This window comes from Anabrus simplex, chromosome 2, assembly GCF_040414725.1.
Source record: "Anabrus simplex isolate iqAnaSimp1 chromosome 2, ASM4041472v1, whole genome shotgun sequence".
Taxonomy (NCBI): Eukaryota; Metazoa; Arthropoda; class Insecta; order Orthoptera; family Tettigoniidae; genus Anabrus; species Anabrus simplex.
Genome location: NC_090266.1, coordinates 1,097,651,198 through 1,097,678,440, shown reverse-complemented (window position 1 = coordinate 1,097,678,440; position 27,243 = coordinate 1,097,651,198). Strand labels below are relative to the sequence as shown.

The 27,243-nt window shown below is 38.7% G+C and overlaps 1 protein-coding gene across 2 annotated transcripts in view; it reads left to right on the top strand.

The window, feature by feature from the left end:
* The window catches only part of LOC136864720 (KN motif and ankyrin repeat domain-containing protein 2), a 480,434-nt gene that overhangs the window by 382,651 nt on the left and 70,540 nt on the right, over window positions 1–27,243 (top strand). For both annotated transcript variants that reach the window (XM_067142058.2, XM_067142057.2), the window contains exons 6-8: window positions 4,193–4,273; window positions 9,214–9,415; window positions 15,675–17,490. In XM_067142058.2, coding sequence (XP_066998159.2) covers window positions 4,193–4,273; window positions 9,214–9,415; window positions 15,675–17,490 — 2,099 coding nt within the window. The remainder of the gene's footprint in view (window positions 1–4,192; window positions 4,274–9,213; window positions 9,416–15,674; window positions 17,491–27,243) is intronic.

Here is a 27,243-nt window from a genome sequence, read left to right as displayed (position 1 = left end):
GAGGAGGGTGCTACAAGGACAAACTGTGTAAACCTCATAGTATTTTGTCTTCTAAGTTATTAGTGAGTTTGCTAGTGTGCCAGATAGAAATAATAATCACAAAGCTCAGGAATAAGGCTCAGCTTTGACAACCACACATGACTAGAAACCTTTTTCTAATATTTTGCACAATGACATCGCAAACTTCAATAGCAGCAATACGATAAGATGCTGATCCTATGTTGTTCCTACGTACAAACACCATGGTTCTACTTTAGTATAGCTCATTCCAGGTTAAGAAAACAGTATTGCTCTTCTGGACCTACAAGGACTGAACACACCCCTCTGAGGCACCCATAATTCCTCGTGATTAAGGGATATTATACTGTACTGTATAATGTATTATGAAAGACAGACAAAAAGGATGAGGGTTTTTGCCCATGAGTTATTAAAATAAACTACATAACATTTTATTTTTCATAAATATATTCGTAGGGAGAAAGCACAAAGGCAGGAACAGCAATCACTTGGTTGCCTTCCTTCATTTTCCTTCTTCTGTGTTGCTCTGGTACAAGCCTCATGTAGTCCCTCACTCTGTGAATCGCCAGTAGCTCACTTCCGTAGTGGAGTCATCTACATTATCTGTTGCGTGTTTGTTTTTAGGCTTTAAATCACTGCGTACTTTTCTTGTGTTGTGTGAGAGTTGGTTGTATATTGCAAAGTATTTGTGTGTTTTCTATTATTTTCGTACGGTACAGAAGTTGTTACTGAAGATTTTGGTGTTGTGGTGTGCAGCGATATGTCATGGCATAACTTGTACTGATAAAAAAAATGCTGTGTGTTTTATTTGTGCATGGTTTTGTTATTTAGCTGTTCTTAGGCACATTTTAATTTTACCACTTTTTTCACGACCGCATTTACCATTGTTTTCCTAAGCGATACAACAGCACAGTAGTACCTAGTGTTACCGGGGGAAATTTATTAAATGCAATTAAATGCATTTCTCCCCCCTCGATTCCATAAAATATATTACTTTTCCATTTTCTCTCCCAGTTTGCCTTACACTTCAATGCTGAGGTTTTTTTTATGTTCCGTAGTTTACCTCTGATTGTGTGCAAACCAAAAATAGCCCCTGTAAACCCCCTGTCCCCTTTAGTTCATTCTGCCTTAATTTTGAAGAAATTTCTGTTGAGAAAAGGGATACTACATTTCTGAAAGTAAAAACGTAAATCACAGTTACAGTTTAAGTATGATCTGGTATTTTAAATATTAGTACTCTAGTATTAAGGATTGTATATATCATAATTTTATCTTTCCATTTCTGTTCATATCTATTTTTGCTGTTTATGTATTGAATTTTATCAGAGAAATTATATATTTTGTATAAACTACAACCTTAACATACTTTATGGTAAAATAGGGATCACAGCACTTTGGAGATTAAATAATATATGGTAATATTTTAGTCTATTTTTTGCCTATCTACACATTTTAAAAGCAAATTTGAAGTGCCCATTTTCATTTTAAAAAGCCTATTTACTCGTCTTATGAGCCTATTTTAGGCGCCTAAAACTAGTTTTTTTAGAGCCTAAAATCCAAGGTCTACTTATTACAGTCCTTGGCTGCAGATAAATTAGTTGATTTGGAGGTTGATTGGCAAGGATATTTGTCAGAAGAGTGAATAGCTTTCTCAGGTCTGATATCTATCATTTCAAAGAACTTGCAGCAAGTAAAATCCATGCAAAATATTTTCAAAAACAAAATTAACCTGATGGTTTTTACTTGAAATTTGTTTTTCTCTTTGGTTCCCAAACTGTTCATCAACTGTTCATCAGTGAGGAAATGCACTCATTGGAAGCATTTGAGCCAGGTAGACTTAAACAGAAGGATAACAATACTTGAACATTCTTACTACTGTTCAAAATTTCTTTACCTAAGTGTGCAAAAATGGACAAGGCCTGAAGAGGACAGGGATTTAAAAATGACTTATTAATATTTCAGCTCCTATTGTGAAAACTGGGGACATTTTGTGACCCATTTAGATTTTGTTGGAACACTGGGACAAATTTCTTAAAAATGAGACATCTGGAATCCCTAAAGTAACACTATCTAGATTTTTGGAATAATTTATTCATGGGTGCTACAATTTAGTCAGTAATTAGAATTACTGAAATTTATGAAGTTTCATTTCTTGATGTAACAGATACATTACAATTCCTGGACTGTTACATTACAAGCAGTTATTGGTTACTAATTTTAAAATGGTGGACCTTTTGCAGAGCCCAACAGGATTTACATTGCATGGAAATAACATTTTTTTTGGCCCTTGCTTTGGAAATTAAAGGGAGAGGTCACCACAAACGCTTAATAGAATATTTTATACTCTACAAGAAATTACATTACATTACAACAGTACATTTTTGGTCATGGAGAAAATGAGGAAAATGATAAGAGATGTATTTACGATTGTATGTATTTATTATAACATTGTATACACCAATGAGCCTTTGTATTATGACCATATTTAGCACTCCTGGAGTGGGGAGAGTAACGAGTGACATGCTGGTACCTTGGTATATTTTATGGGCGGGTCTACAGGTTTCCTGTTACCCCTACTAGTGTCTCCAGTGTCAGAATGGGTAAAGCAACCAATCTCCACGTTTAATAGAGGGCAAATTGTGATGGCCTTGGTACCAGAATCTCTGAAACGGTGCAGCTTGTGGGCTGTTCTCATGCTGCATTGTGAGCACGTATAAAAAGTGGTGCAGCGATGGACAAATGACGATGACTTGTCGTCCAGCCATACGTTGACAGCGGCTCATTGATGCCAGAGGCCAGCGGAGGCTGTCGCACATTATTCAGAATGATCGTGGAGCCACAGTTTGAGGAATTACCAACAGGTACAAAGGTGATGACCAGGCCAATGTTTCCCAGCACACTGTTCATCAAACACTGCTGTGCATGGGGCTGCGGAGGTAACGATCCAATCGTACCCCAATGTTGATTACAATCCACTGAAATTGGCGTATAAGGTAGGCACAAAATAGTGCCATACTGGACAGTAGATGACTGGAAAAAGTTCGGCTGGTCCAATGAATCCAAATTGCTGGTTCATCACGTCAGTGGCTGAGTGCGTGTACACCAATTTCCATTGGAGGCTATGGCAAATGGTTGAATGGTTGGTGGGAGACACACTGGTAGAGGAGGTGTGATGATCTGGTTGATGTTCTTATGGGACACATTTGGGACTATTATTCTGGTACACCAATCCCTAATAGCTATCCAGTATCTGGACATTATTGGGAGCCAATTCCATCCGCTTCATGTCAAGTCTTCCCTGATGGTGACTGCCACTTCCAGCAGGATAATGCCCCATGCCATACTGCCAGGATTGTGAAGGAATTTGGCCAGCTTGTGGGAATATGTTTTTATTGGTATAAAAGAGACAATTCAAGTAGATACAACCCGAGGGAATTTTTTTTTCGGACCACAGCAATTATCAAGATTGAGGGATTTTAAAAATTGTTAACTCTGGGGACAGTCTCGAAATACATTTCAAATAACTTGTTTCTTCTTCCAATTGTCTAACAGCTTTGATTTCAACTGAAAGAAAGAATGTTTCCTAGTTTTTACCATAGTTTTCTACATTAAGATTTTATATACAAATTTTTTGTTGCAAAAAAGAAAATAGTAACAATAATGTTCATGAGAAGAGGTTATTGAGAATTCTAGTGACAAATAGTCACCTACTTGGATTGTCCTTATTGCTGCAATAGCTTTTGTAATAATTAAGAAGGGAAATAAGCTCATTCTCTGCTGCAACAGGTTCTGCATAAATTTCTTGGATAGATTTCCATTTCAGGCTCTTTTCATTTGGAGGTGGTGAGATCCATTGAACTGCAAAGGTGTAATATCATAAGACACCAGTTTCCAAAATTGACTAAGAATTTCTTCTGTTTCTCTTTGCCACACCTGTCGAAACGTTTACATGGACACATTCAGTCTGGACCCAACTCTGCCTTTTTGCATATTTTACCATAAGTAATCTAGGTTAAAGTATGACCTTGATACTTCACACACATGGTTAATAGCTAAGGTCAGAGAAGCAGGGAATAATTTACATAGGAATGTATAAATACAGGTCTAAAAACTACTCTCCCCATATTTTATGTTTCATCATTTAATTATTTTCTGATTTTTATGTTTGTTTTAGACTATCCGTGAACAGATGGCTGTTAGTCTGGAAAGGATGCGTGAATTGGAAGAACAAGTAAAGCTCATTCCTGTATTACAAGTGAGTGGTGATGTTTCTATCTATTTTAGTTAGTCACATAGTCCTGAGGTTCATGAGAATTCATACTATCCAACAAAACATGCTTGTTTATTGGATTGAAGATGTCTGTCTGATCAAAACTCTCAAAGTAACTTCCCATTCACAAAGTAATACACGTCGCATAGCTATGAGCTTGACTTCAGAGGATGGTGGGTTTGAATCCCACCGTTGGCAGCCCTGAAGATGGTTTTCCATTTTCACATCAGGCACATCCTGGGGCTGTACGTTAAGTAAAGCCATGGTTGGTTCTTTTCCCTCTGTTCTAGCCCTGTCCTATTCCATCTTTGCTAAGACCTCCACTAGGCAGCGTGACAGAAAACCAGTAACAAAAGGAAATGATTAAAGATTATATGAGGAATATTGATGAAATAACTTATTTAGACCTCTTTTTTTAATTTCCTCTATGTGCTAGACCAGTGGTATTCAAACTTTTTGATTGGTGTATCCCCAAAAGCCAGCGTTTTCACCTTCGTACCCCCGAAGTATACTACAATTATACAAAAAATAACAAATGTCAGACTCATTGGCTGAATGGTCACCGTTGAGGTCTTCGGTTCAGAGGGTCCTGGGTTCGATTCCCGAATGGGCCAGGGATTTTAGTCGGCTCTGATTAATTCTTCTGGCCTGGGGACAGGGTGTTCGTGTTTGTCCCAACACTTTCCTCTTCATACTCAGACAACACACTACTCTGCCAAACACCACAGAAGCACGCAATAGTGATTAACATCCCTCCATAAAGCATTGATGTCACAAAGGGCATCCAGTCATAAAACAAGGCCAAATCCATATGTGTGACACAGTTTGCACCCGCGACCCCACAGGTGTGGGGAAAAGCGGTAGAAAAAGATACCAGAAATAACAAATGATTGCTGGTGGATGCTAAATAGTATTAACTATAATCATCATCATCATCATCATCATCATCATCATCATCTGAAGCTTATCCTGCTTGCTCAAGGTCCCTGCATGCACTGAGGCATAAAAGAGTTGTGGCTGAGGATTTAAGGTCTCGTGCTCTTCCTGACACCAGAGGATTTTCAACTGAAAATCCCACCCCAGCAACACCAGTAATCAAACCATGGTCACTGGGATGACAGGCAAGCAGTTAAACTGCTACACCACCCTGTAACAATAATGTATTGTGTATACAGGGTTATTCACCTAACATGTTACATGCAAATAACTTCCAAACCATTAAAGATATCAGCATTCTGTTTTCATATTCGTAAATGGTACGCAGGGTCTTGTAAAATAACGTGCTACTTAGTCTCATGGGGTGATTAACAACCGAGATATTGATACCAACTCCATATTTTTAAATGGAACGGCACAAATTTATACAGCTGATTTAAAAGATCATCTGCGTACAAGTTCAAATATGTAAGTATTTTTAAAATTGGACAATTACTTTTTGAGATATAAGTAAGAACAGCATGTGCTGTTTTGCATGCTGCATCAGACGGCGTGAAGTCGGGCAAGGACATATTGAGGCGCAAGCAGTTTCCTGGGAGTGAGTTCAGCCACATAATGGGTAACAGGCATGTAAGCACCTCGTACACATGTGATGGGTTTGCAAAGTGTGCATGACAGGCGGACACATGACAAGACAGAAAGGTTGATGTGTTTAAAACGAATAAAATAAGTACTTTGCCTTGAAAGGAACATAACGAAAGCTATAATTGTCACTGGTTTTAGTGTACAGTTCATACTACTCTCAGTTGAGAAATAAACATAACACAAAACACCGGAAGAGCTCCTTCTAGAAAAGCAAATGTTCAGAGCTGATCGTAGTGAGATGGCAGCAACACTATTTATGTTTTATTTACACGCATTAATCTCCGCAGAGCTCCAGCGTGACTGTAGTAGTGTGCATTCGGGAGAGCGTAGGTTCGAGTCCTGCCTCGCCCAACGTGACATTGATTTTCATGGAGTCCCATGTTCAACACCAGGCAAATACTGGATAGGTACCTTTGTGATAGGCCACGGCCGACTTGCTTTCCAAATCCTTCCTATTCCCATCCGTCAGAAAAAACACTAAACTGAGTGCAGGCTATTACATGTCGAAACAAAACAATACAACTTTAATCTCCCTTCCCCGTTGTGTTTTCGCCAGTCATACAATAACGTTGCACACCCAGGGTATGTTACGGTACATCACATTACGTTTACAGTACATGCCTGGTATCCGTTCTGTGGCTGGAATCAAGGCCAGGAAGCAGCTTGCGCCTCAATATGTCCTTGCCCGACTTCACGCCGTCTGATGCAGCATGCAAAACAGCACATGCTGTTCTTACTTATATCTCAAAAAGTAATTATCCAATTTTAAAAATACTTACATATTTGAACTTGTACGCAGATGATCTTTAAAAATCAGCTGTATAAATTTGTGCCGTTCCATTTAAAAATATGGAGTTAGTGTCAATATCTTGGTTGTTAATCACCTCATGAGACTAAGTAGCACGTTATTTTACAAGACCCTGCGTACCATTTACGAATATGAAAACAGAATGCTGATATCTTTAATGGTTTAGAAGTTATTTGCATGTAACATGTTAGGCGAATAACCCTGTTTATTATATATGGTATCATTGCTGGGCAAAGCAAACCTCATAACTCCTTCGGAGTAAAGTTTACAGAGGCCCAAGACCGAGCAGTCAGTAATGGCTGGAGAACTGTTCTTGCCATTTTCAGTGCTTAACAATAGTTCAGTTATTCGAGGAGTCTTCTGTTCTCTTCTCAGGCAGTGCGGCGAGCCTTCACAACACAGATGGAGGAATGTGCTTTTCTCTTGCAGTAGGTAACTAGATTTTCATTGCTAGCAACAATATATGTAAAATTATAATTATTAATGCAACAATTACTATAGTACTGTACTACTTGTATATACACTGCTATAAAACATTGGAGTGAATGAGTGGATTTTGAAGCAAAACAATAAATTTTTTTTTTTTTTTGCTAGGGGCTTTACGTCGCACCGACACAGATAGGTCTTATGGCGACGATCAAAACAATAAAAAAAAAAAAAAAAAAAAAAAAAAAGAAACAGCAGTTGAGCATAAGTAAGCATTTTTACATACCTAGTCAGTGGGAGGTACAAATTGATACACATTTTAAAATGAATAGTTTGGATAGGGGACTCTGTAGTGGCAGACAAAAGCACTAAATCAAAATGAGATTTTATTGAAAGTGTTTAAGCTCATCTCAATTCTGAACTGCTCGCTGAAAACAATTAGAAGCCACAATAAATTTGCGTACGCCTTGAGTCAACTCCACGTACCCCTAGTGGTATGAATACCACACTTTGAATACCACTGTGATAGAAGATTCATATTAAGCAGAAATATCATTTAAATTAAACACAATGTAAATTTTTAAAAAAAAATCTACTGCACATAATTCCAGCCTGACACTAGGCCAAAAGTTGACACAGGAACTACCACTAAGTGAGTAACTCACAGTATGGATCTTACAGCTGTAAGCTTGTGTTCGGGATATGATGGGTCTGAGCCCCACCCTATGTAGCCCTCAAGAAGGTTTCTGTGATTTCCTAATTTCACACCAGGCAAATACTGATGCTATATCTTAATTAAGGCCAGAGCCACTACTTCCTCTATCCTACCATTTTCCTATGCCGTCATTGCCAAAAACCTGTATGTGTTAGTTTTATATTTGGTATTTTTTAATGCTATACTAACTAATGGGAAAGCATAGATGATTTGTATTTCAAGGAAGAAATTTTATTTCTTATTCTGAAGAATGTTATTCTTTCTTGGTATAGGTTTTCAGAGCTGGTATCAACTGACATTTGATGGTCTTCAGAATATTAGGTCATGTTGACATTGTAAATTTGTCACTGTTTCAACCACGATGATGATGATGATGATGATGATGATGATGCTGATTGTTGTTTAAAGGGGCCTAACATCTGGGTCATCTGGCTACTACGTTACAGTTCCTCTTGCTGCCTTCTCACAGTTATATAAGTACTAGCTGTTGCACCCATCATTAGTATGTGTATGATGACATTTTTTCCATCCCTCACATGTTCCCCAGATTCTGAGGCACATAAGTGGGTATGACTCCCCTGTCGACAGTTTGTCATGACGTACTCACTTCTTTGCTCTCCGTGGCCCTTTAAATTTTCATTTTTAACATGCTTGCATTACTGCTGATTTTGATATGATCTCTTTCTTCTGATATAAAGAAAGCCAATTATTGGATTAATATTGAAATAATAATGACAGGTGTACAAAGCCTTTAAAACGTTGCCAGAACGATCTTCATAGCAAATCTCTTTTCAGTCTATAGAGTTGGTTATCGGCTCTTGGACTTAAACTTTCACATGACTGCCACTGATATTTCCTCTATTTTTCACTGTATCAGAAAGGTAAGGAGAAAAATTTGCCATGGGCTCTTATTGTGCAAAACCAATTGTGAGAGAGATGCATTGAGTTTTATGATTTAGGCCCCTTCTGAAGCATCCCCGCCTGGTGAAAATGTTGAAAAAGTGTAAAAGCAGTTAGTGGGACATAAAATCAATAACATTATCTTTATATAGGTTAGCAGTAGATTCTCGGTGATGCATCTCGCAGTTTCCGCTTCTGAATCATTCAGGGCCCTTTTCCATTGTTGGGTTCTTCCAGCATCTTCCAAACAGCTTCCCCAGCTTCCTTATCGTGTGCCTCAACAATTCACCACGGCTGTTATTTTGCTTGTCGCTGGCTCCACCCATGTTGTCATCAGTCTGCTGGTGTTGTCGCCTTTCATCAATCTCCGAACCCTTGACCTTCATTGCCACAGTATTTACAATGTCATTGCAACCCAGTGTCCTGAAAGAAGGCCATCACTACTCTTTCCTGTTATGTCTGTTTTTAGTCTGAGCTCTTATTTTTTATCCACAGGTACAACTCGCAGTTCTTAAGGAAGAAAAGAGGAAACTCCTCCTCCAACAGAAATTTGAGGATTCAGATATCATCAAATGCACTAAGGGAAATAATAAATTCCAAGAAACTTCAATGAATGATCTCTGTGAGATTACTACTAGATCTACTAGTCCAAATAGTCAGAGGTGTAGTTATTGTCTGTCCTCAAGATACAGAAGAGGTAATAACAAATTTCTATAAAATTACGATTGGGAAACGTGTGAAATTCAAGCAATCTTTAAGTAGAGTGCTGATCAATTTTTAGTGGTTTTTTAATTATTGCCAGGTAAGTTACAGCAGAGCCTTGACATAGCATCAGTTTAAAAAGAAATCAGTTTCATCAGTAATATAAATCTTGATAAGAGGCAATTGTTACTAATCTGAACTTTGAAATAATGTATATTATGATAATATCTGGAAAATAATGTAGTATACAGGGTTTCTCTTACAAACCCAGAGTGAACGCACGGTGTTTGTACTCTGGGCTATGGCAGCAGCAGTATGGGAGGCACGTGCATAGTTCTGGACCTTGCAAGCAGCCTGCGCATGTTCGACCTGGCAAGTAAGAGTCGCCAGTCTGAATCTCAGCTGTTAACATGGTGAGACCGTTATCATTGCAACACAGTATTTTCATATGTAAAAGTTATGGTTTCATCTCGGTGATCATGTGAACAGTCATAACTCTTGCTATTGGTGTGCAGAAAATCCTAATGTTGTTTATGAAGTCCCTCATTATGGTAGGAAGATTGGTGTTTGGTGTGGTGTTAGTGCAAGATGAATAATTGGGCCTGTTTTTTTTTTTTTCAAGAGAGGTGTAGATAGGTACCAAGATGACATTTTGATGCCATTCTTCCATCTGTTAACGGAAGAAGAAAGATCGCATGGGTGGTTTCAACAAGATTCAACCCCTGCTCATACAGCAGAAGATTCCCTTCTTACAATCTTACAAGTGTTTGCAGGCAGAGTGATCAGTGCTGGTGCATTTCCCCCTCGTTCTGCAGATCTGTGTGTAATTTTTACTTGTGGGGTAATCTAAAAGAAGTATATCAAACAAATCCTCACACATTAGAGGAACTGAAATGAAACATTACGAATGAAATCAAAGGAAATATTACGAATGAAATCAGAAATATTACAGTGGCAGAACTCACTTGGTGTCAGCCGGAATGTGGTTACCAGATACAATGCTTGTATTACCCAGGAAGGACGACACTTCCAGCATCTTCTACAAAGTAAGATTTCATATAAGATTGCATACGCACTTAAAGCAGGGCGGCCACGCACAACATAAATTTGGCCAAGGCAGCTGCTGTAGCGCAGAGTATAAACACTGTGTTCGGTTTGGGTTCATAAGAGAGACCCTGCGTTTTATGGGACATTAAAAAAACATTATTATTAGAATATTTTATTGAACACAGTATTATACTAGCTAAGAACACAGATGATGTATAATAATTTTGTGGGGCTATTTCTAGTCTAGTGCAGTCCTTGTAAGGCAGACTGCCTTTCTGGCTCTCCAGTTTTCCTGTCTCTGTACCGCTTTATTCTTATACTGCACTTCCCACATCAAGACTGATGGCCTCTCAGTGAATCTTGATGCCCGCATTTCTAAAGAAGCTGGGAAGCAGAAATGAGATTGTCAGGAGCTGAGAAGTGGATATAGAACTGGGACTGATGAGGACAGAGCCCATCTGTTTGAAGATGGCGGTCTATGAAGATGTGGAGATTGTCGTCGTCCTTTTGTGTTTCATGTTTGTCCTTGTCTCCTCCTTGTTGCTTCCTCTTCCCTCACTAACCTGTTAACATGTTTATCCTATTACATGTTCCTGTTATTCCTTGATATGTCACTTGTTTTCTCCTTTCAATTTCTTGTATCTCTATCTGATGCATTTATATTATTTATTTAGCATATGATAATTAAGATGTGCCAATGGAAGCAAAGGAAACTATGTACAAGATGTATTACGTACCCATAACTACTTACGGGGCAGAAACTTGGACAATGACAAAGAAGGATGAGAGTCGAATACAGGCAGCCGAAATGAAGTTCTTGAGGAGTATGATACAGAAGAGTAGAAGAGAGAAAATAAGGAATGAGAAAATCTGGGAAGAAATTGGAGTGGAAAAAATGAATGATAGAATTGAGAAGAGCAGACTAAGATGGTTTGGGCACGTAAAACGAATGAGTGATGAAAGATTGGCAAAAAAGGTGATGGAAATGCAAGGAAGGAGAGGCCGTGGACGACCACGATTGAGATGGACGGATACAATCCAACGCAGTATTATAGGAAGAAACCTGGACTGGGACACAGTGTTAGAGGAGGAGTGGTGGGAAGACCGAAGAAAATTGAGAGGAACCATATTTGCCCCTACCCGGCTACAGCTGGATAAAGGGAAATGATGATGATGATGATGATGAATTAAAATGTATATAAAAGTTATGTACGTAGAGGTGCCAACAATTGTCCGTAATTTTTACAGATTTAATCTCACAATTATGGCATTACGTTCAAAGCGGAAATTACGGAAAAGCGACATCATCACGAAAAGAATTTCCTGCAAAAAAAAATCAAAGGAACGAAGAAAAATGATCAATTCTTTTGAGTATTACTGCTCAACCCTCCTCGTTTCAATATTTGTGAGATGGCATCTAAACTTACTCAATCATCAGTTTCTTTTGCTTTCTGTTAGCATTGTGAGGTATCTCTTCTACACTATAGATCTGTAAGTAATGTTGTATTTGCAGTACTGTATTATGTGTACCTCGCAGCAACTTTCTCACGGAAGGAGTTTTCAGTTTGTTAGGAAAAATCACAAAATCTGACAGAATCTAGGCCTAAATTAAGCACATCTGCACTAGAACCCCTTATGATCCAGAAGACAAAAATATCATCACAGGGGAAAGGATGCTTCAAGAACACCTGCACTGAAAAGCAGCTGCTGGATGTTAAATATGCTACAAAGAATTTTTTACCATAGTACAGATGGGTAATGTGCGAATTTTATTGTGTAATATGATGTACTTTAAAACACCAACTGATGAGCCCACCCTAGCACACGAGGACGAAACGCTAGCAACCAAGAATGAGTTAGCTGGAAAATTTATAATGTCCAATAATGGACCATTTATATTGGTATTACTGTAGTTCTCCACCATGAGTCATCTTTTTAACTTTTCCGCTGTCTTCCATCTCTTGGTCTTCTGATTTATCTTCATTTTTAACTTCATTCTCTTTCACTAGTGCAACTGTTTCACTATCTAAAAGTTCATTTTTCATCCTGGCCCATTCATTCTCCAATATCACCGCCTACACTTCCCTCAAGGACCACCTGAAAAAGTCCTCGGACCGGGCAAGTTTGTTGTGCAGTCAGGAGCGCGCGGCTGTGAGCTTGCATCCGGGAGATAGTGGGTTCGAATCCCACTGTCAGCAGCTCTGAAGATCGTTTTCCGTGGTTTCCCATTTTCACACTAGGCAAATGCTGGGGCTGTACCTTAATGAAGGCCACGGCCGCTTCCTTCCCACTCCTAGCCCCTTCCTATCCCATGCTCGCCATAAGACCTCTCTGTGTCACTGCAACATAAAGCCACTAGCAAAGAAACAGTTCTGGGTGTCTTAAGATGTCATGTCATTCTATCTCTTCTTCTGGTCAAATGTATCAAAATCGATCTCCTCGCACCAATTCTATTCACTGCTACTTCATTCATAATTCGATCTATCTATCCCGCCTTCAGCATTCTTCTGTAACACCACATTTCAAAAGCTTCTATTCTTCTTTGCCAAGCTTGTTATCGTCCATGTTTTACTTCCATGCAATGCCACGCTCCACACGACAGTCTTCAGAAACATCTTTCTGATTTCTATATCAATGTGTTCATAGTGAGCAAATTTATTTTCTTAAGAAAGGCATTCCATGCTTGTGCTAGTCTGCATTTTATGTCCATATTTCTGCCATTGTTGGTTATTTTAATACCCATGTAACAATATTCATGTACTTCTTTGAGTTCTTTTCTTAATCTAATATTTTCTGCATCACCTGACTTTATTCGACTGCACTCCATTATTTTTGTTTTGGACTTGCTTATTTTCATCTTGTACTTCTTCCCCAAGACTCTGTCCATACCATTCAGCAAATTCTCTAGATCTTCTCCAAACTTAAATAATATAACATCATCATTGGCAAATATCAGTGTTTTGATTTCTTCTTCTTGGATTGAGATTCCCTTTCCAAATTCCTCTTTGATCTCCTTTACCACCTGTTCTATATAAACATTGAAAAGGAGGGGGAGGGAAAACTGCAGCCTTGCGTGTCTCCCTTCTGGATTGCTGCTTCTTTACAGCTCTTGATTCTTATGACTGCAGACCGATTTGTATACAGGTTATAGATAATTCTTGGTTCTCAGTTTCTGGTCCCGATAACCTTCAGAATCTCAAATAGCTTGGTCCATTCAACATTATTGAATGCCTTTTCTAGATCTACAAACACCATGTATGTGGGCTTGTCCTTCTTAATTTGATCCTTTAAGATCAGACATAAAGTTAGTATTGCTTTACCTGTTCTTACATTTCCTCTGAAGCCAAATTGATCTTCTCCCAACTCTGTTTCAACTTTTCTTTCCGTTCTTCTATAAATGATACATGTTCAAATTTTGCAGGCATGAGATACTAAACCAATGGTGCAGTAGTTTTCACACTTAACAGCACTGGCTTTCTTGGAAATATGTATAACAACATTCTGCCAAAAATCAGATCGCACTTCTGTATCGTACATCTTACGCACTAAATGGAATAAACTTGCCATGCTGGTGTCTCCTATGGCAGTCAGTAATTCAGAGGGAATGTCATCAATTACAGGTGCCTTGTTCCTACTTAGGTCTCTCAAAAGCTCTGTTGAATTCTGACCTCAAAACTGGGTCCCCAATTCGATCAGCATCAACAGCCTCTTCTTGTTCCAGAACCATATCATCTACTTCTTTACTTTGATACAACTGTTGGATATGTTTCTGCCATCTTTCTGCCTTGTCTTCTTTCCCTAGAAGTGGTTTTCTATCTGAGCTCTTAATATACACCTAGTTTTCCTTTCTCCAAAGGTTTCCTTGATTTTCTTGTATGCTGCATCTACCTTTCCTATAACCATACAACCTTCAACATCCTTGCACTTCTCCTTCAGCCATTCTTCCTTAGCTGTCCTGCACTTTCTATCTACTTCATTCTTTAATCACTTATATTCCTTTCTGTCCTCATTTTTTGCATTCTTGTATTTTCATCGTTCCTCAATCAGATCTGGTATCTCCTGAGTTATCGATAGATTTGATTAGTTCTACTTTCCTTTCTTCCTAACTTTTTTTTCAGCAGCGTTATTGATCTCATTCCTCAAGTCTGTCCATTCTTCCTCTTATAACTCTCTTCTCACTCCTCTTATAGCCTGGGGCCTAGCTTTCATTCCTGGATGCAACTGTGCAGCTGGATGACACTATCCTGCACAAAGTCACAGAAATGCATAAGATGAAATACACACTGAAATTCATCATATAAACTATCAGTACATGCTCTTTTCACACATCAAGGCTCAGTTTCAGACCTCTTCTTTTTCCTTTCTATTATAGTCATTCATCCAATACCTATATCTCGGGCAATTTTATTAGCAGTTTTTCCTTTGTCCACTCCCTGTAAGTCATCCGATTTCATATCCAGTGTTGCATTCATTTATTTTCTTCACTTGTAAGCCTGGATGTAAACAGAGTAACTGTACCAACAATGGTTACCTTAAAGAGGGAATAGTCTTTAGTCAAACCTGTAAATGGCTAACATTAATAGAAAGAAACGCGAGTGTGATTGACAGGAAAACAAATTCTGAAAGGGGGAATGGGGTAGATTGCTATTTCCACAATAAGAACAGAACCTATCACCAACGTAGTTGGACAGTTCCATGAATTAATATCTCAAAGGAAAAGGGGTACCAATTGGATATTGTAACACATCTTTGAACAGAACATGAAAATATGTGAATATTCAGATGCATAAATATGTACAGTATTGTAGTTACAGTAATACAGTACTATAGTTAAAATGTGTATACTGTTTATGCTGTCTAGGCAATGTTCAGAAATTACAGTATTAACAGTCTAGCTATTAATAGAATACCCTACATTATTTCAAAGATAACGTTCTGCGTGACTAGCAACAATCATTTAGTGATTTAAAGAAAGAAGAATAATAATGCTCAGCAAGTTGTCAAGTTATACACAATGTCAAGTTATCAGGAGTCTATTTAGCTGGATTCTATTTTATTGATATACATTACAAGATGGTTTCCAAAGTTGATTACCATGTTAGATCTCTTAGGAACCATGTTTTTGGTAATGAATATGAATTGTATTTTATTTGTTTATTTATTTGTTTATTTATTTATTTATTTATTTACTTATTTCTTTCTTTCAGATCACAATAGAAGCAATCACACAGATCAGAATTATGCCAGCATTTCAAATGAAAAATCAGAAGGCATTCCTGAAACGGAAACAAAACCACTGAAGCTGACTGTGCGAGACAAAGGGGTAACCTGCTCAGTTGTTACACGTGAAATAGGAATTTCTCATCAACAACCTAAAATGCGCAATGCTGGAACTTCAACCCATAGTCCTCGAGAGCAATTAGGATTTAGCGAAGTCTGGAAAGACAGTATTAACCCTGATCCTATCCTTAGGTTACAGTCTTCAGAGACATCTCATGGGAGAAAGCCAGCTTCAGAATTAATTCATTATAGTGAATTATACAAATCTTCACAACTCCCCAAACTCAACAAATCAACTTCAACGTCTCCTGAAATTCTGGATAGGAAACCTTGTTCTGTAAGGAATTCGTGTATTAATACAGATTTACAAATGAACTGTGTGTTCACAGAAGACGATCTAGATGAAAGTGTTGCAAAGGCTGTTAAACTTCATGAAAAGTATTTTGTGGCAAGAACACCAGAGATGAAAGAAGGTCAAACTCAGACTATCAATAATTTTAGAAAGCCTCTTTTGCAAATAGTAGAGAATTTAGATATGGGAATTCAAGTTGATAAGTCATTATTTCATAATCATAAAGCAATTCAGAGTGAGCATCATGTTTTACAACATGGAGTTGGTATTCAATCAGAAGTCAGTCAGTGGACAAGAGATGCAGCTATCCAGATGAACGGTGCAGTGGTCAGGCAGGATGCTGCTGTACAAGGAGACTTGACTTTCCAGAGCACAGCAGTGACCCAATATGAACCTTATTTATGGCAGCAAGATGCTATGGTCCAGGTGGAAGAAATTCTGAAGTGGCGCATTGATGCAGGAATAATGGCTAAGCCACGTTGTGCAGAAGCTTCGGTTGAGGTGAAACCTACTACCAGAGACAGAGGCTGTTCAGATAGTACTGTGACTGATACAACTTGTGACAAATGCAACGTGAAGAGGCGAAGTGTTGGTATTGGAACTAGAAATATAAACAATTCTACAAATTTACCTCTAGATGATCTCATGCTTGCATCTTCGATTACTTCAAATATAGGTGTAGAATCTGTTGGTGTGAACCACACTGTCTCAGACAAGAAGGAAATAGAAAGAGCTAATATTGGCTGCCAAGTGGAGATGGTTAAGAGATCTACAAAAATGACTGATACTATAGATCTGTCCAGAAAACTAACACATGAAGTTGCAATCAACACATTTAAGAGGCAGTATGTTGATGTAGCAGTTGGAAGCAGTACAGAATATCAGTCTCATGTTAATGGATTGGTTAATTTGTGCACAGTTTGCAGTGGCTCAAAAGTTGGTGGCGAAAAAGTAGTTACTCCTTTCACTAGTCCAAAAATGAATCGGCATGGTAGTTCTATACCTATCCCTGTCAGTACAGTTAGCTCTTTGCACTCATCTAACTCCCCTAGTGTACCTTTATTTTCATCAGTAACAGTTTCAAATTCAAGCCAACTTCAGACTGTGACATCTTCACAAACGTCCACATCATGTTCAAGTGCTACAAGAATTATAACAACTATATCTCAGTCGACTGATACAAAGAACAATAATACAAACGCTGCAAATACTTCTGAAAAGCCATCGAGTGAGCAAGAAAAGCGACTACCCAGTGGTAATACTCCTAATACACCTAAAACATCCCATCGTCTCAAACGACAGAACACCTATACAAAATTATCTGATGTTACCGAGGACTCAAATTTATTAGCATCTGCAGCTGGTGCGGGAGGTGATTTAAACATCAAACGGTAAGTGGCAGAAATGTAAAAGACCGAACTGAATTAAGTAACATAATTTATCTCTACAACATGAGTATTTTCTAACTGAATCAGTTGAAATATCTGCTTTGATTGTGGAGGGTTCTTGAGTGTAAATTCATCACATTCAAAATTATTTAGCCAATTCAAAGAAGGGTCTGCTTTGTATCAACATTCTGTAAGTTTGTATATTAAAGTAGGACTGGTTCTAAACTAATTGTTAGTCTTATTTAATTCTTAACATCACTTTGTACAATAATTTCATACCAGCAGTCTCTTTTATAACTTTCATATCTTTTACTTGTAGCACATAAATAGGTTTTTCAGACTCTCTCATTTTGTTTCTTGGACAACATTGATTCAGACAGACTTCAACACACTTACATGGGAGGAGACTCAGTAGGGAGTGTTCAATTTGTTTCAGAAGACAAAAATAGGCTAACTGGATATCACTGAAAATGATAATGAGTTGTTCAATTCACTTTCATTTTTGAGAAATTATAACAACTTAAAATATTGCCTGTTAGAGTGCTTTTCCACCAAAGGAACACGGGTACACTAATTGGCACTGTATGGGAGAGCTAGTTGAGCTGGTAACAGCTGAACAGTGTGTAGCTTTAGCACTGTATGAGAGAACTCGTTGATATGGTAACAGTTGGACTGTGTAGCTGCCTTCCAATATGTGTGTATGTATGAATTGTGCAACATCTAATGAATTTGCATAAGGACAGAAAGTAAAATGTGTAATGAACTTAGTTTTATAACTTGCAATTGAAGTGAGCTTTTCTTTTTTTTCCTTTAGCTGATTTTGGCCAATGGTTGACCAGGTAAAACTTGCATCTTCTGGCAGGTTTTTTCATTATCTTCCCAAAACTTCCTCAATTTAGTTGCTCCCTGATTTTCTCTGTTCCTTGGATATTAACAGTTGATGCCTTCTGTTTACCTGTACCTCCTGAATTTTTTTAATGTTGCTAGTTTGATTCCTGAACTCCTCTTCACTGTGGAACATCTCTGCTGTGATTACAATTTCTTATTGCAAGGTAGATTTATGAAGGTTCTAACCCTCCCATAGTTTCAGGATTTTAAAACCAAAGGGTGTCCTTTGTCCTGTCTTGTCTTTTCGTCCGTGATTTCCTCATTTTTGAGGGCTCGGAATTCTTCCTTTTTTCCTCCTTTTCCCAGTGGGTGGGGATCAAAAGCTTCCTATTTTAGGCAATGGATACCTTGGCAGTTTTTCACCTTTACAAAAAATTCAAATAGCTTTAAGTAGACTGCATATGGATATAGGATGCATCTGTGTTTGACAAACATTAAAGCAGTAAATCCTAATAACATGGTTAAAATTTTCAAATCAAACTTAAGAAACTAGGTGAAGATTAAGGACAAGTATAAATGGACTTTGGGTGACATTAATGGACTCTTAAAGAGTTCAAAAATTATTTTGGAAGTGAAATTGAGCCTGATGCATATCAAGAAATAAAACATCTATAGGATAAACAACATATGCCTTCAAGTTGCAAATATGAGGAGTCTTCTCCACAAAGGAGTGTGAAAAGTAAATAACAGAAATTTTGCAGAAGTGATACAGAACCATATTGACAGGGTGAAATCAAAAAGATCAAATAAACGATACATTTTGTCCACTGCCAAATAAGTTCAAATGCAGTTTTAAATTTATTTAGAGCGCAGCGAATTGATCCAAACCCTCACTGTCAGTCATCACTGAAACCAAGACCTACTTAATTCATTCCAAGGCATGCACCTTCAAGAGCTAAACTTCCACACTGCAACTTCAAGGCTTCAAGCAATGAGCAGTAATGTATTCACGTCAAATTTAACTATATACGTCTAGGTAGCAAGTAATTTATTCACAGGTTCATACATAGAAAGATAATAACTTCAAGAAAGGTGACAAAATTTGTATGGAAGAGAGATCAAGAATGAAAAGTACCTAATTGATTTGCAAACCTCAAAGGTTTGTTCAAAACATTGAGATCATTAGTGAGAATCCCTATCATGGCATGTGCATCTTTAACACAGGTCAGACCTGATTCAAATGAGAAGTTACTTTGGACTGAACTCTTCCCAGTCAGGAGAAATGTATACTGTAGTGCAATCGGCATCATCTACTACCTACTCTCTCATACAATATGTAAGCCACTATTGTTAGTTCAAAACTGAATGTCTGCTTTTAAGAGAATAACTAGGAGGGAATGCATAAGGAAGTCCCATTTAATACTTGTATTGATGTAAATACCTACCTCTAAAAAGCTCACACAGTACTGTGTTCAACATTACACTAATGTGTTTAGTTCAGATTATAAAGTTGACACTCTGCATCTTCTAGATTCATTGACCAGACAGGCAGACAATGGAATATTTTCTAACCTGAAAGTTCATGAGGTACTGCATGGCTCATCTCTTGTGTGTGTAAATTATTTCACAGCAAAAAGTAAACTAGTGTTCTCATCCTGAGGTGGTACAGCTCTTTCCAGGAACACTCCCAATAGAGGTGAGCTGCATATACAATTTTAACCACATATCAGACCTGCAAATAACCTCACTCCTTGTGGGTGGGGTTAACTTCTAATAAGTAACCAGGGGAACCTGACTCCTACAGAGCGCGTCCCCAGGCTGCGGATAGGGACTGTATGTAGGGCTGGTTTGAAATAACCAATACAACCTGCGGACAAACAGGTAGCCCAATTCCTGGGGGCTTTAGAATACTGGGACACCCTCACTCCAGGGGTCTTAAATATGGAGGGTCCGTGCCCTGGGTTAAGTGTGAAGACCTCGGCGGCATCTACGGCGGAGAAGATGGACTTTGGTACGGTGGAAATGGCGGAAGAGGCAACCCATCCTTCTGGGGGTATATAGATGGAACCTACTGCCTTGTAGGAGGAGGAAGGTATCCTCAAAGGCTAAGGGAGTAAACCCTAAAAGGAAATCCTCTTATCCGTTAGGCCTAGCAAGTCAGCAGGAGAGTAGTGAGTACAGTCGCTTTCAATAAGAAAGAGCCCCGGAAAGAAGATTATAGAACGGACTGACATGTCCTCTCAGACAATTGTAAAGTATGATGACCGTAAGGCTGATAATATACAATGTTCTGAAAGGAAACCCAAAATAAAGAGGAGATTCGAATACCAAATTGGAACTATGAACATTCTATCATTAATTGGAAAGGTAGAACTCTTAGACATGATGGATAGAAGAAAAATATCAGTTTTGAGATTGAGACCAAATGGAAAGGGATTGGAAGTAAGACACTTCATGAAGGATACAAATTGTACTGGAGTGGACAGGAGAAGGTAGCGAAAAATGGTGTTGGATTCTTAATTAATGAAGGGACTGATGCTACAGCTGAAGTTATCTGCAAAAGTGATAGAATCATTAAAATGTCCATGAAACTGGAGAACACTTAAGTACACAGTCATACAAGTGTATGCCCCACAGACAGGCTGCAGTGAGGAAGACAAAGAGAAATTTCGGCAAGACCTGGAAGATACGGTTAATGAGGAAAACATTTATTATTATTATTATTATTATTATTATTATTATTATTATTATTATTATTATTGGAGATCCAAACGCGCAAGTTGGGGTAGATAGACTTGAGTACGAGAACAGCATTGGTCCACACGGATTTGGACAAAGGAACCCAGAAGGAGAAAAACTATTAGATCTGTGCAGAAGAAATGATGTTATAATCAAAAATAAATACATACATATCATTATAGACTGTTATGCCTTTCAGAGTTCAGTCTGCAAGCCTCTGAATTCACTAAACGTTGCTACAATCCTTGATTTGCAACTAGTATTGTGGCCTCATTTAGTTCTATACCTCTTATCTGTAAATCGTTAGAAACCGAGTCTAACCATCGTCGTCTTGGTCTACCTCTAATTCTCTTACACTCCATAACAGAGTCCATTATTCTCCTAGCTAACCTATCCTCCTCCATTCGCCTCACATGACCCCACCACCGAAGCCGGTTTATGCGTACAGCTTCAGTTCATTCCTAAATGAGCATTTATCTCCTCATTCCGAGTACCCTCCTGCCATTGTTCCCACCTGTTTGTATCAGCAGTCATTCTTGTTACTTTCATGTCCGTTACTTCTAACTTATGAATAAGATATCCTGAGTCCACCCAGCTTTCGCTCCAGTAAAGCAAAGTTGGTCTGAAAACAGACCGATGTAAAGATAGTTTCGTCTGGGAGCAGACTTCCTTCTTACAGAATACTGTTGATCGCAACTGCAAGCTCACTGCATTAGCTTTACAACACCTTGATTCAATCTCACTATATTACCATCCTGGGAGAACACACACCCTAAATACTTGAAATTATCGACCTGTTCTAGCTTTGTATCACCAATCTGACGTTCAGTTCTGTTTAATTTCTTACCTACTGACATCAATTTAGTCTTTGAGAGGCTAATTTTCATACCATACTCATTGCACCTATTTTCAAGTTGCAAGATATTAGACTGCAGGCTTTTGGCACAATCTGCCATTAAGACCAAGTCGTCAGCATAGGCCAGACTGCTTATTACATTTCCACCTAACTAAATCCCTCCCTGCCATTTTATACCCTTCAGCAGATGATCCATGTAAACTATAAACAACAAAGATTACAGCCTTGTCTAACCCCTGTAAGTACCCTAAACCAAGAACTCATTCTACCATCAATTCTCACTGAAGCCCAATTGTCAACATAAATGCCTTTGATTGATTTTAATAACCTACTAATTCCATAGTCCCTCAGTATAGCAAACATCTTTTCCCTTGGAACCCTGTCATATGCTTTCTGTAGATCTACAAAACACAAACACAACTGCCTATTCCTCTCATAGCATTTTTCAATTACCTGGCGCATACTGAAAATCTGATCCTGACAGCCTCTCTGTGGTCTGAAACCATACTGGTTTTCATCCAACTTCCTCTCAATGACTGATCGCACCCTCCCTTCCAAGATGCCAGTGAATACTTTGCCTGGTATACTAATCAATGAGATACCTTGATAGTTGTTGCAATCCTTCCTGTTCCCTTGCTTATAGATAGGTGCAATTACTGCTTTTGTCCAATCTGAAGGTACCTTTTCAACATTCCATGCTAATTTTACTACTCTATGAAGCCATTTCATCCCTGCCTTCCCACTGTACTTCACCATTTTAGGTCTTATTTCATTTATTCCTGCTGCTTTGACAATGGAGTTTATTTACCATCCTTTCCACTTCCTCAAACGTAATTTCACCAACATATTTTTCCTCATCCCCATGGGCTTGGCTGTTCGCAACACCACCAGGACGATTTCCTTTTACATTGAGAAGATGTTCAAAATATTCCCTCCACCTCTCCAGTGATTCCCTGGGATCTATTATGAGTTCACATGAATTACTCAAAACACTGTTCATTTTCTTTCTCCCTCCCTTCCTAAGATTCTTTATTGCTGTCCAGAAAGGTTTCCCTGCTGCTTGACCGAGCCTTTCCAGGTTATTACCAAAATCTTCCCACGACTTCTTTTTGCATTCAACAACTGTTTTGCTCTGTTTCTTTCATCTGCGTACAAATCCCTGTCTGCCTCTGTCCTTGTTTGGAGCCATTTCTGATAAGCCTTCTTTTTATGTTCACAAGCTGCTCTCACTTCATCATTCCACAAAGATGTTCACCTTTTCCCATCTTTACACACATTTGTTCCTAGACATTCCCTTTCTGTTTCTACTACAGCATCCCTGTATGCCACCCATTCTCTTTCTATATCCTGAGCCTGCTTACTGTCCACTGTTCGAAACTTCTCACTAATCATATCCATGTACTTCTGTCTAATTTCCTCGTTCTGGAGATTTTCTACCCTTATTCGTTTGTAGACAGATTTCACTTTCTCTACCCTTGGCCTAGAGAAACTTAGTTCATTACAGATCAGCTAGTGGTCTGTATCATTGAAAAATCCCTGGAAAACTCGTACATTCCTAACAGATTTCCTGAATTCGAAGTGGGTTAAGGTATAATCTATTATGGATCTGGTACCCCTAGCCTCCCATGTGTAGCGGTGAATACTGTAGCCTTATGCTTGAAGAAAGTATTTGTAACAGCTAAACCCATACTAGCACAGAAGTCCAGCAAATGCTTCCCATTCCCATTAGCTTCCATATCTTCCCCACATTTACCAATCACCCTTTCGTATTCTTCAGTTCTATTCCCAACTCTCGCATTGAAATCGTCCATTAGCACTATTCTATCCTTGCTGTTGACCCTGACCACGATGTCACTCAATGCTTCATAAAACTTGTCAACTTCATCCTCATCTGCACCCTCACATGGTGAATTCACGGAGACAATTCTACTCCTAATTCCTCCAACCGACAGATCTACCCACATCATTCACTCATTTACATGCCTAACAGGAACTGTTGCGTGCAATGGTATTCCTGATAAAGAGCCCTACCCCAGACTCTGTCCTTTCCTTTCTAACACCCGTCAAGTACACTTTATAATCTCCTATCTCTTCCTCGTTATCTCCCCTTACCCGAATATCACTTACTCCTAGCACATTCAGATGCATCCTCTTTGCCGACTCAGCCAGTTCTACATTCTTCCATAAGCCCCATTAATATTGATAGCTCCCCATCGAATTCTATTTCATTCGCCAAGTTGTTTCCAAGGAGTCCCTCGCCTGTCAAATGGGAGTGGGACTCCGTTACTCCCATAGGTCCGAGGCTTGCTTAAAATGTTCTGAGCTCGGTAAATTCATGAAGCAGGATGCTACCCTACTTGCACATAGTCCAAGTGAGGATCTCTCCTCTAACGTGTTATGGACCACTGGTGAATTGTATAGTCCTAGCCGCCTGAGCACAAGGAGGACCATGACTCAGAATATGTCCGAGATGCCCACTCTCATTCCATAGCAACTGGTATCCCAACTCTCAGGACCACTTACTAGGCCACTCAGCCCTTGCCCATGGTTCATGAACTAGGACATGACTACCATAACCCACACCATGAACAAAATACATTCTCAAAAAATGAGACAGTCAGAGTAACAAGGTACAGTTGGGATGGCCAGTATAGAACATTGATTGATTACGTAATCACGAATAAAGATGGTGTTAGATACATCAGATGTAAAGGTCAGCCCTAGTGAAAGCATGGACAGTGACCACAGATTGCTGGTAGTGGACTTCAAATATAAGACTAATGAAACACAGAAAATTATTATGAAAAAACCAAGTGTTAAAACTTGGACGTTACAAGAAGTCCAAATAAAGGAAGAATACAAACTATGGATTCAACAATCTGCCGAAGGGTGAAGTAACGAACGTTAATGAAGAGTGGAAAGCTTTCAAAGACACCTTTGTGGGAGAAGCTAAAAACCTATGTGGAGTTACAAGTTCCATCAAAAGAATAAAGGAGACACCATGGTGGAATGATAGATTGAAAACAGTGGTGAAAGAAAGAAACCAAATAAAGAATGCACTGGACAAGGAAAAACAAAAACAGGGACAAGAATGCAATCAACAAGAAATACAAAGACTCCAAGGAGTATACAGGAACAAGAAACTTGCTGTAAAGAACATTGTAAGGGAAGAAAAAGAGAAGAAATGGAATGAGTTTGCATAAAAACTTGAAGAGGACAGTAAATATGAAATTGCTATACAGAGTAGTGAAAAACAAGCAAAGGGATCAAGAGACCATAAAAGCAATAGAACATGATGATGGAACTCTGGCACAAGAAGAGGGAGAAATTAAACAGCAATTCAAGATCTATTTCAAAAAGTTGCTGAATGGAGATACAGAAAACATAACGGATAGAGGAAAGCCAAGTCGAGAAACCACAACTGAACCACCAATTACATGGCTTGAGGTTGAAAATGTGCTCAAGAGCATGAAGAAAGGAAAGGCAGTTGGCATAGACGAACTAAGTGTAGATATGCTGAATGCGGCGGGAATACCAGGAATCCAGTGGCTCTACAGACTGCTCAACAAGATATGGGAGGAAAATACTATTCCTGAGGACTGGAAGATGGGCATCATTGTACCTCTGTTCAAAAAAGGAAACCAATGAAAATGTACTAATTATTGTACTATTACACTTCTGTCTCATGTCCTGAAAATATTGGAAAAAAATAAGAGACCAGAATCAGAGAACCAATTTTGGAAGAAGAACAGTGTGGTTTCAGACCAGCAAGGTCAACTACAGACCTTATACTTGCAATTAAGATGTTAATGGAAAAATACTGGGAGAAGAAAAAGTCTTTATTTCTAATATTTTTGGACATTGAGAAAGCCTATGACAGTGTACCAAGGGAAAGAATTTGGCAATGCATGAAAGAACTTCAAGTGCGAGACAGCCTAATAGACAAAGTGAAAATGTTGTATAGTGGGAATAGAAGTTGTATTCAAGTAGAACATGGTTTGTTGGACTGGTCTGAAACAGAGAGGAGTGCAGCAGGGCAGCTTATTGTCACCACTTCTATTTATTATTGTGATGGATGTAGTAATGAAATCTATTAAAAGGAAAGAACACGAAGATATCAAAGCCTTCACATTTGCGGATGATGTTGCAATCTGGAGTGACTCAGAAGAGGAACTGGGAGAGAGAATGCAAAGCTGGAATGAGGAGTTTAAGAAATATGGTTTAAACATCAGTAAGACCAAGATGATGATGATGATGAAAGTGTATGGGAAAGGAGCAGAACCAATAGTCATGTTAAATGAAGCCCAACTGGACATCATTCCAGTTTTCAAATATTTGAGTAGCGTTCTATCAAATAACAACCTAGCAAAACATGAGGTGAACAAACAAATCAATAAGGCAACATAATTTTACCACCAGGTAAGACACCTGCTGTGGAATGAGCGAATGCCTATGAAAACAAAAATGACATTGTACAAGTCCTATTATACACCAGTTCTTACATACAGTCTCAAAACCACAACAACGACCAATAGAGACAATTCCAAACTCCAGGCAGCTGAACGCTTGGCCATCAGATGATAAAGGTGTTGATTCCCATAGGGAAGCAGGCATCAATTTATGGTATTGGGACAAAGTCTCTCATAGTGTACTGGCACTGCCGGTGGCTCCAATTAGCCTACGCAGTGGTCTCCACGGTATGCACTAGCCATGCGTCTCGGTAGGTGTGCTAGGTACCAACTGATGAGCCCAGCCTACCACACGGGGGCGAAATGCTGGCAACCAAGAATGAGTTAGGTGGGAAATTTATAATGTCCAATAAGGACCATTTATATTGGTATTATTAACATACCACTTAGTCGAGCAGCTTGTCTCCTTTCTCCCAAGTTTTCCCAGCCCAAACTTTGCAACATTTTTGTAACACTACTCTTTTGTCGGAAATCACCCAGAACAAATCAACCTGCTTTTCTTCGGATTTTTTTCCAGTTCTTGAATCAAGTAATCCAGGTGAGGGTCCCATACACTGGAACCATAATCTAGTTGGAGTCTTACCAGAGACTTATAAGCCCTCCTTTACATCCTTCCTACAACCCCTAAACACCATCATAACCATGTGCAGAGATCTGTATCCTTTATTTAAAATCCCATTTTGTGATTACCCCAATGAAGATCTTTCCTTATATTAACACCCAGATACTTACAATGATCCCCAAAAGGAACTTTCACCCCATCAATGCAGTAATTAAAACTCAGAGGACTTTTCCTATTTGTGAAACTCACAACCTGACTTTTAACACTGTTTATCATCATACCATTGCCTACTGTCCATCTCA